At 38.8% G+C, this 10,904-nt stretch overlaps 1 protein-coding gene across 1 annotated transcript; it reads right to left on the reverse strand.

The window, feature by feature from the left end:
• LOC8060054 (auxin-responsive protein IAA27) lies at nucleotides 1,208-8,708 on the reverse strand. Its single transcript, XM_002450594.2, has 5 exons — nucleotides 8,027-8,708; nucleotides 4,677-5,038; nucleotides 2,770-2,887; nucleotides 2,198-2,259; nucleotides 1,208-2,035 (listed from the first exon to the last, which is right to left on the reverse strand). The coding sequence occupies exons 1-5, from the start codon at nucleotides 8,506-8,508 to the stop codon at nucleotides 1,983-1,985; spliced, it is 1,077 nt and encodes a 358-aa protein (XP_002450639.2). The 5' UTR covers nucleotides 8,509-8,708; the 3' UTR covers nucleotides 1,208-1,982.

Genomic DNA, 10,904 nt, shown 5'->3' on the forward strand with positions numbered 1-10,904 from the left:
TTATTAGTTATTTTCTTACCATGTTAGATTATTAATAGATTGTTAGGGTTTCTAATTTCCAATTGTAGTTATTTGTTAGCTTTTTTTATTAACCAAGTATTTCTCTATTATCTTGGATTTACATCCTAGATGTGAGCTGTGAAGAACAAATTACTCTAGTTGTCTATTATGCTAATATGTCAAGTAAGATTCTAATGCTAGAGCTTTTTGCATCAAGAAATGTTCAATATCAATGGAGATGTTGGAAGTTTGGTTTTTAGCTAGGATAATCATTCTAGTTTCATTTACTCTTTTAGTTTGGAGTATCAACAGTTTTTCAAGATTTAAGTACGTTACTGGTACCACTATCTACTTTATCATGTTTCAAGTAAAATAGAGAATATTTGGTTAGAAGGGCCCTCGTTATCGCTTCCACCTAGGGCTCTCAAAACTATAGAACTGGCTTTGACTAGAGCTGATGGGTGATGTCATAGTTGGGCTTTCAAATGCGCATCAATATAGGCTACACTAGCTGAATTGGACCTATAAGTCAGCATATGTGCCACAAGTGTGTAACTACTGGGCTTTAGCCCATTTCATTTTCTCGTGCACTAGACTAAAACTCGATGTGAGATAGGAACAATACAACTAAAATTCCCAAATCCTTCATTCCCGTGCTTGTCTGCTACTAAAATGGCACCACCATGCTCACCGCTGCGTGCATTCACCGGCACCTTGTAACATTTGGTATTGGGAGCAAGGTCGATCTAGTTGTTGAACCTAGATTTGTAAAATCCCATGGAGACTAAGGCCATGCGGTTGAATCTAGTGAAGCTTTGAGGTTGACTCGATCCAAATCTACCACCACCACCCCATCCACCTTCACTACCACCAGCTCCCTGTACGCCGCCCACCTCACTCCACCACCACCAACTTGACCACTAGTGCGAGGTCCAACCCTAACATCTCGCATGGCCACCACAGACAAGAAGCTTCACATATTGGCCGCGCATATGAACTCCATGATAAAGCTCATGGAGACCTTCAACTGTTGACATCCGGAGATTGATAAGTTCTGCACCGAGCTCAGTCAAAACATCAAATCTCTCATGTCGCATGCCGAGGCATTGGAAGTGGCTACTCCACCCGCTCCGCCATCGGCCCTAAGTGTAAGGAAGAGGGGCGGGCCGCAGGCCCCGGAGTTGCTCACCAACCACAGGGTCCAACGCAAGGGCCATGGTCTTTCATCAACCCCCTAGCTAGTGGTTAGTACACTGTGTCTGCTTCTCAGGTTCCTGAATCTCGTGATATGAATCCATACTATCCTATGCATCCTTTGCGTGAACCTCGCCTGCCTAAATCTATTTTTCCCAAATTTGATGCCTAAACGTATGGAAAGAAAAAGCAGAAAAATACTTTGATATGTTTAATGTTTCTATAGGTGGGTGGAATAGCTTATGGATGGTAGCATAGCAAAATGAGAAGCCCTAGGCAAGCTCTCAGGTACCATGTTAAACCTTGGCCTAATCAAACATGGTTCAGAGCTATTCAGGCTGCTTGATTAACTAAGGATGATGACCGAAGTAAAGAAAACTAAATCGTTAGTCCAGGATCAAAAGCCATCTAGGATTTCAGTTTTTAGGGTTTGGTGTCACAAAATACTGAGTTGGTATGCAAGATGATATTAAAAAGGGAGTGACATGATAAACACAATGTGGTCAACAAAGTCATATACCTGCCTTATTTATCACTGTTGAGACCAATGCTGACAGCATGTTTTTGCCTTTCTAGATCTTTTTCTTACATAACGATCAAAATTATATGCACATTGATTAGGAAACAACAACGGCAACATATAACTCACGTGGATACTAGCTACCTCACTTAATTAGTACAAGAAGAAAAGTACGTAATTCGGAGCTATATTTGCCAAATTAAGAGATGTGCAAGCATATAGTGCATATATGCTCGTGTCCTTGTGACCACTTGCTTGAAGAGTGCCTTCAGTCATTTGTTGCTTTTTCGGTTTTATATTTTCCGTCACCTTCACCCTGACCTGAAAAGAAATTGTGTAACAACCATATCGTGGTATAAGCAACGTTTATATATGAATGGTAGTTAGTCTCTTTACATATATGTAGAAAACCTCACAAACAAATATATAAAAAAGAATGGTAATCAATCTAGGACAAATTAAACAGCATTATATTGCAATTACCTTTGTCACTTGATACTGGATTGCGGACAATGTACAATCTTTTAGCAGACGCTAGGAATAATCTGCAAAAAAATGCACAAGAACATTATTTTTCCCACTTTGTGGTGCAACTCCTCGCATTTCCATGTTATATAACATGTTCTAAATTTTAAAATCCATATATAATACTTCTTTCATAAACCGTTTTGATTCTTTTGGTACATCAAATTCACTATGTATCTAGATATACGTTACGTCTAAATACATAATAAATTCGATATACCAAAAAATTCAAAGCGACTTATAATTTTTCTCATGTGCAAAGTATACTATATTTCTCTCAGTAGTCCAAATTTCAGTGGACTCAGCACATTATTATGGCGAGTTGTCATTTTGCAGTAACATTAATGAAGGCCAAGATTCCATTCCTGAATATCTAAACATATAATATTAATACTATTATTATTAGATCGAACCATTTCAGAATATAAATTTACCTAATATCAAATATTATTATTTTTATATATTGAACCATGATATAGTATATAATAATATAGTTGGCAGATGGCAAGCAATCGGCTGCAGCTACTTACTCCCATGGGACGTCACCAACCAGCATTCGGTCACCCTCAAAGTCTTCATACAGAAATATGAATTTGTCACTATTAGGCACATCTTTTTCTCCCGTGCCTGCACCTGAACAGTCTGCGGCTGCAGCATTTATAGAATCAAACCCGTTTTTTTAAACAGTCAATGAGACATATCACCATTAGAGAAATTGGAATCCAACTCTGAAGCAATCATATAATATAATATTAATAATAATTCTCAAAGCAAACCATATCTCTCTAACCTTTTTTTTGGAACCCAGTACCTCTAACAATTTTTTATTTGAGAATTGACAATTCTTTTTTTTGTGAATAGAACGCTTCTAGTTAGAAGTGTGTGTCTCACCAAATTAGACACTGGAGTTTTTTTTTTTATGACGAACGTTCAATATGAATGAATTTTATTTGGCAACGATGTGGAATTAATATATAAATCATTGTGGTTGAGTATGACGTGTAGGTCCAGTGGTTGCATAAACTATGGTTCTCGACTTCCCGTAATAAACAGAATATTGAGTAAAATGCATAGACTAATGGGCTGGTTGGGCTAGTATTGACCCAATTGAGCCACTCAGTTCGAAGATGTCCTTAATTAATGGGCTGGTGGGGCTAGTCTTAACCCAACTGGGCCACTTAGCTTGTGGACTTGGGCTGTTTGGGCGAGTATTAATTCAAATTAGGCCACTCAATTTGATGATATCCTTTCTGCTAAAAAAAATGAGGATGTCCTCCTTAGCTTGGTCCTCAACTAAAAAAAAAATGGGTCATTTGAAAGGAAAACTATTTGTTTCCTAAAGTATAGTATGAATTAATCGTTTACTAATCCTAAAAAATAATAGTGAACCATATGCCACACTACATTTGTTATTGAGTAAAGTCCACCACCGATCCCTAAACTTATACTGTCGCGTCACCTCGGTTCTTAAACTCGCAAATCGACCGTTTAGGTCCTCACACTTGTTCGTCTATGTCATCCCAGATCTTAAATTTATTTAGTTGTGTCATCCTGGTTCCTAAACATAGAATCACCTGCTTAGGTCTTCAAATTTTTTCAATTGTATCACCCCGGTCCCTAAACTTAGTTTTGAATCTCATCTAGGTCAAAATAAAGCTGTCTAAAAATTTTATATAAAAAAAATTCATAATGTTTTCATATAAACTTAGATGAAGACAAACTTTATACCAAAGTTGTAGCCCTTACCGCGTTCTACAACTTTCTAGTTGAAAAGTTTTTTATTTGAAGTCGTTTAGTATCAAAAAATTTAATTTTAAATTTTAAATTTCAAAATCTATAAACTTACAAAAAAAATATTTTGGGAGCCTAAATGATTTTAATTTAAAAACTTTTCAACTATAAAGTTATAGATCACATTGTTGACTATAATTTTGTTTAGTATCAAAAAATTTAATTTTAAATTTCAAAATCCATAAACTTAAAAAAAATATTTTGGGAGCCTAAATGATTTTAATTTAAAAACTTTTCAACTATGAAGTTATAGATCACATTGTTGACTATAATTTTGATTTAAAGTTTATTTTTATTTGAGTTCATATGAAAAATTTATGAGTTATTTTTTGATATAGAGTTTTTAGATTTGTTTTGTTTTGATCTAGATGAGACTTAAAAACAACTTTAGGGATTGGGATGACACAATTAAAAGAGTTTGAGAATCTATATGGGAGATTTTCATGTTTAGGGACCAGAATGACACAAACGAACAAGTTTAGATATCTAAACGGTCGTTTTGTAAGTTTATGGACCGAGATGACATACCCAAATAAGTTTAAAACCGGTGATAGACTTTACTCTTTATTATTTGCTCTTGATTCTTATTTAAAGGGTTAATATGCAAAAAAAAGGGTGGGGTTCAATTTTCCAGTGGGGTACTTACGACAAAAGAAGTTTGTTGTCATGTTGGTAAGCACCCTGGAGAGCGAGTCGTAGCCGCCTTGTGCCCTGAGGTTGATCTTCCTGCCAATCGCGTATCCTTCCATGTGCACCTTGGCGAACATGTTCGCCGGCGGCGGCCGTATTAGTGTGGCCACCACCGTGCTGTCCGTCGGCGGCGCCGGCGCCACATTCTTTTCGCCGCCGCCGGCTGTGGCGTGCGTCGTGGTCGTGCTTTCGGGTCCATCGGCGGCGGTGGCGCCAGTAGGCTTGGGTACTTGCATGGCGGTGACGATGTTGCGCCGGGAGGTGTGCACTGGCGGCCAGCCGACGGCCGACGGTGATGTGGCCACACGGTCATCATTACTGTTTGACATGACAGAGGCAAAGATAATTTGGCGAAGCACATCTATGTCAAATAGAGCAATATATAATTAAGGGGAAAAATGGAATCAAATAGAGGAACAAATTTCAGTGGAACTTCCATACGAACTGCAGGCACAGTAATTGTTTAGAACATATATACATGCTGCTGAGGTAGTAAGTTGTTATTCAGAAACGGGAACTTTACATGCAGAAGTTAGACACAACAATGTACTGCTACCAAGGATGTTAATTTCTTCATAAAGTACTGAAGGAAATTTTAGCAGTTCGAAGATTATTAGGCACTCCGATCCAGTCCTAGTCTTCATATATAGAATAAAAAAAAAGAAGAAGGAAGCACATCATGAGCCCATCACATGCATAGCCACAAAGCACAGCTGCACAGCTGTTCAATTATTGATGAGAGAGCTACATCTACTACTTTAGTTAGGGGACAGTAGCACACATCCATATGGTGATAGTATAGCCATGGCAACAAGGCCGTACGTCGCGCTGGGACGGGACGGGGACCCCAAAAGTGGATTTTATGGAAAAGACTGCACTGCAACTAGCAGCTAGCAGAGGGAGGAGGGCTGAGCAGCCATGGCATGCCTGCTGCGCTCACCATCATTGCTGCCCCTGCACGGCTGCAACCCCACCATGGATGCACACACCACCACCATGGATATTCCCTCCCCAAAGAAAAGATCATCTCTCGTCTAGGAGCACTCCGTCCGTCCGATGTACGTACGTGCTCTCTCTCGTCTCGTCGTCGTCGTCTGGGCGAGTCGCCATGGCCTCTGCATGCTCTGCTGCTGCTCCATAACGGTCCCAAAAGAACAAGAAAGAGAGCCATCCTCCATTCCTCTGCGTCTGCTAGCTGTTCAGTTTGCTTTGCCCCCCACACATGATGCATTGCATGCATTATTCTGGCTATACCACAGCTTACTTATGGACTGGACGACTGCCGTTACGATTCATAGTCCAGCAGCTACCTTGTGTAGGACGATGACCACAGTCCTAATTAAACTAATCCTTGTCTTCCTATGTTTGGCTGCCTCCAATTCCTGCTTTGCATGCATTATATATGTATGCAAAAATACGATGTGTATGGAAGTATATACATCGGCATGCATGCATTATATATGTATGCAAAAATAAAATGTGTATATGGAAGTATATATATCAGCATGCATGCATGCTCTTATCTGTTTGCATGTTACTCCTATATATATGGAGGTATCTTAATTATATATGGAAAGCTAAATTAAAATATTACTCTCTGCTTGCATTTTATTTGTGACATTGATGTTTCATCTAAGTGGAAATCCATTGTTTTTTACTAGGAACTCTGTTAATAAATTTGAAAATTTTTATCTTCTTGGTTTTCCTCTAAATAGAAAACAAAATGAAAAAAATTCTTCATATTCCAGACACAGTTGAAAGAAAAAGGGTATGGGACTACCTATGACTTTGAAAATGTGTAAAAATTAATTAGTTGATGACAAACTTTATTCGTGAGAAATAGGACAGTGGGTGAAATCAAATACTCTATCCATCCTAATATATAAGGAATTTAAATTTATCCTAAATTAAAGTACCATAGATTTGACCAAATTTTATACAAAAGGTCAAAACAACAATAACATTTAAATATCAAATGAGCACCCATAGATATACACAATATGAAATCTATCTTTATATTTTACGTCTTTAATGTGGTAGATGTTGATACCTTTCTCTTTAAATTTGATCAAACTTAGGATACATGTTTTGATTTGGAAAAGACTCAAGTCCTTTGTATTTTGGAACGGGCGGAGTATTTCTTCTCTCTCCTTCTCCAAATAGAAGAAAAAGAGACAATATATAACTTGACACTAATATGCATGCACTTATTTTTGAAAAACTAACATGCATGCAACTCTAAAGTTAAGTAGTATTCTATCCAGCCCAACTCAGGTGGATTTCTGAGTTTGTTCTATGTTTGACTAGGTTTATATAACATCAAACACCTCAAACAAGTAAACTTTGAAAATATATTCCTCAATAGATCTATTGATGATGCTTGTCTCTGGCATCGGTAATATTACTATTTTTTTCCAAAAGTAAAAGTTTGACTCAGAACAAGCTCACAAATACTTTTATTTTGTGATGGAGGGAGAAATACTTTTAAAAGTTTGGCGTTGGATCGGAAATACTGTTGTTTTTTTTAATAAACTTGGTCAAGCTTGTAAGTTTGACTTAATTAGGAATAGCTCAGAAACAATACTAGTATAGCTGCATCTGTTATATATGTACACGTTTAGAAACTTTACGTAGTTCTCATCGATCTTCAGCTCTTAGAAACTTTACGTAGTTCTCATCTGTTATATATGTACACGTTTAGAAACTTTACGGAGTATATAAGAACCTTTTTGCAATATATCATTTATAAACGTAGTTCCAAGCACACGACGGCTAGCTTGCAGAATATACTAATCATGGATGGGTGTTTCAAAATGTTAATGATTGCAATCATTTGTATGTAGATCACTTTGATCCTCCTTTTTTCCACTACAGAGCATACATTCTATGCATCATGATTGCAAATCTATAGACTATGGCCCTTCGTATCCTCATATGCATGTCTATAACCCCATGTGAAATCATGTTGCTTGATAAAATCAAAATACATGGAGGAACTATATGCCTTAAATTTTTCATTTCTATGAAGTGCCCAAATCATAAACTCTGAACACCCCCGCCCCCCTCACACACACACACACAATTAATTATCATGCATTATTGTCCTTCCCCTGAAAATCAAATGAGGTCTCATTTCAGAAGCACACCAATTGACCTAGCTAGCTAACCAGGAAAACTTATCCATATGAAGCTCAAACATGGATCATAAAACATACGGAGTTCTTTAATTTATCATGTAAAAACTGATGCACGTATAGCCATGAAGAAAGTTAATATTCAGTGTTTCAGCGTAACATTTTAGCTCACCTTGACATGTAAGTGGTAGGCGGCGTCCGGTCTTGCTCCGCAGCAGCCTTCTGCTGCCGTGCGGCGAGGCTCCATGGATGCATGAAGCTGGTCGGGCTCGGCATGAACGCCGCTGCCCAGCCACCTCCTCCTGATGATGCTGTCAAATCACCGACATGGTCGTGCCTTGCTGTAATCACATTTGCAGCTGTGGCGGCGGCGGTGGTGATGCAACGAACATCGTCCTTGTCGTCACGGCTGCCCTGCCGACCACCATAGCTCGCCTGCTTGTTTCCGCCACAGCTGGATGCGTCACAGCCGCCGCCGCTGCCATGAGACAAGGAGATGCCAAGACTGAGGTCCAGGTGCCCATGGAAGCAAGTGTTGCTGGAGCTTTCTTCCTTTTTTCCCCTGATGGCCGCTGCTGCAGTGACAGTGGTAGTATTAGCTGATCTCTCCTGCCTTCCGAGAGGCGGCGTCTCAAATGATACTAGATTCAGCATATGGACTATGGGGATGAGCTAGCTAGCTGAGAGTGGAAGTGGAAGAGAGCTAGCAGCAGGAAGGAGAAGAGTGAGGTGTGTGCACAGGGAGTGAGAGCTAGAGTGAGTGTGGTGAGGGGTTGAGGAGGGGTTTATGGTCGGAGAATAAGTATGTCGGCAGAATATAAGATGGTGCTGGACTACAGTGGTCGATGGTGGATGGATATAACTTGTACATGTATCACCAAGATATATAGATCCATGGGGTGAATGAGATGGAGAAGGGATCGGGGGAGCAATGATTCCAAACAAGATTCTGTAAAAAGATGGAAATATGATGTGCAAGAGAGCCACATGTGTGCCGTTCTAGCTAGGTTACTAGTTCCATCATGTTGTTTTGTGTACCTAGACACATCAAATTTTTTTTATCTGTTTCATAGACGAGAATTGCTCTTAAATAAAGTATGTGGTAGTCGTGTATATTGTATTTTTCAGAAAGTAAAAATACCAAAGACTACCAGACGTTGCACATTTCATGGTGTCAATCTACTATAGTTATTTTCCATCATAGGCTGGCTCCTGGCTCCTGTTGTTGGAAACAATAATTCTTATTGTTTCGTTCTTGCAGATAGATAACTACTGCATGATGGCTGAGAATCAGGGAATAATGTTTCCTGTATTTGTTTTCCCACCTCCTATATATGGTTGTTACTGATTCAGAAAGCGCGCATTCTGACAGTGAAAACTAGCAAATGTGAAATCAAAAGTTTGTGCCCATATCAGGGAATAACTATGGTCTTCATGAGGTCCTAATTTCTGACAGTGAAAACTAGCAAATATGAACTTGGCCATAAGTATTTAGTTTTTGGCGGGAACCAAAATGAGATTACACATGCTACGTTCGAAATAAATAGGCCGGGGCGCCGGGCTAAAAACAGATGTGCGCTTGCACTGTGTATCTAAGCACCTAGAAGAGGCCAGAGGCAGCCCCTTTTGCATTGCATCTGGGTTGATGATCTGCTTTTCTTGCTGGTCATGGATGTGCCGGCTGTGTCGTCGTACGTGGTGGGGATGTGACCATCATCTCCTCCACCACGGTGCAGTACTAGTTGTTTGTGTCCATTCCCTTTAATTATTGCTTGGGAACCCTACTTTTGTACCGAGAATTTCCAAAAGGGAAACCTACATTAGCCACCTCTCCAAATGCTTATATATTTATTTATATATGCTAATTACAACACATTACCATCATCGAGTCCCAAGCGCGACAACTATCGTATCATGTATATACAGAACAATTATCGAACCTTTTAAGTAACCTTAATTACTTACTAGTCTATATATAAACCGATGCGTGCTCTTATACGGCCGGGCTACTAATCCCAATAGACATACTCCCTATGTGTCCTATAATACAGTAAGTTTTATAAATTATAAGACAAGTAGAAAACACTCAAATAATGCATATATTCATAGATTATTCTAATTATAAAGTTTCTCCTCAAATCGTGACTTTCTTTTTAACAAACCTTGCCAAATCGAGACTTAGCCATTGTAACACCCAAAAATTTGTCTTCTTTTAAATAGATGAATTTGAATTAATTAAATAATTTTGGTGAAGCATTGCAATATAGGAAAATTATAAATTTTGGGAAATTAAAATTTAATCTAAGTTTAGGAAACATTTTTTATGCATCCATGTATGCTGGTGCATTTTTTATTGTGATGATTGTTTTAAAAACAAAATGACAATTTGATTAAAAATTCAATTGGAAAGTGTATTGAAAAATTTATTTAAAAAAGAAAATGGCAAAACATTTTTCTTCCCCTCTCTCCTTCTCTCGGCCTGCTAGGCCCAACCCTCCTGTAACACCCTAAAATTTGCTTGTTTTTAAAATAGTTGAAATTTGATTTATTGTGTCAATTTTGTGAGCATCAAAATATAAGAAAAATAATAATAATAATTTTAGAGAAATTAAAATTTAATATAAGTTTAGAATAACATTGTTGTTGCATATATGCTGGTGCATTTTTATTGAGATGATTGTTTTAACAACAAAATGTAAATTTGTACAAAATCTCAATTTGAAAATATATTTGGAAATTTGGTTTGAAAAAGGAAAAACGAAAATCTTTCTTCCCTTCTCCCCCTTTCTCCTTTCGGCCTGCAGGGCCCAAACCCTGCGCCCCCTTCTTCTTTTCCTGGGCCGAGGCCCAGCTGGCCAACTCCCTCTCCCTCCTGCTGACAGATGGGGCCCATCTGTCAGCTCCATCATCTCCAACCGCCAGCCCCTGCTCCCTCTCTCCCGATTCTGCTCAACCTCAAGCCGAGCCCCCCCCCCCCCCCCCCCCGTTCCCAAGGTTTCCCTTCCCCCGCTTCCTTGTCATTTTGGAGTCGCGTGCGCGCCCGAGCCCCC

The sequence above is a fragment of the Sorghum bicolor genome, chromosome 5 (genome assembly GCF_000003195.3).
Source record: "Sorghum bicolor cultivar BTx623 chromosome 5, Sorghum_bicolor_NCBIv3, whole genome shotgun sequence".
In the NCBI taxonomy this organism is placed as follows: Eukaryota; Viridiplantae; Streptophyta; class Magnoliopsida; order Poales; family Poaceae; genus Sorghum; species Sorghum bicolor.

Bases quoted from the DNA above. Each gene is read 5' to 3' on its own strand.
- LOC8060054 (XM_002450594.2), bottom strand. From the start codon at position 8,508: ATGCTGAATCTAGTATCATTTGAGACGCCGCCTCTCGGAAGGCAGGAG. The intron at 5,039-8,026 runs GTGAGCTAAAAT...CATGTCAAACAG, and splicing joins CCTACCACTTACATGTCAAG to TAATGATGACCGTGTGGCCA. The intron at 2,888-4,676 runs GTAAGTACCCCA...TAAATGCTGCAG, and splicing joins GACAACAAACTTCTTTTGTC to CCGCAGACTGTTCAGGTGCA.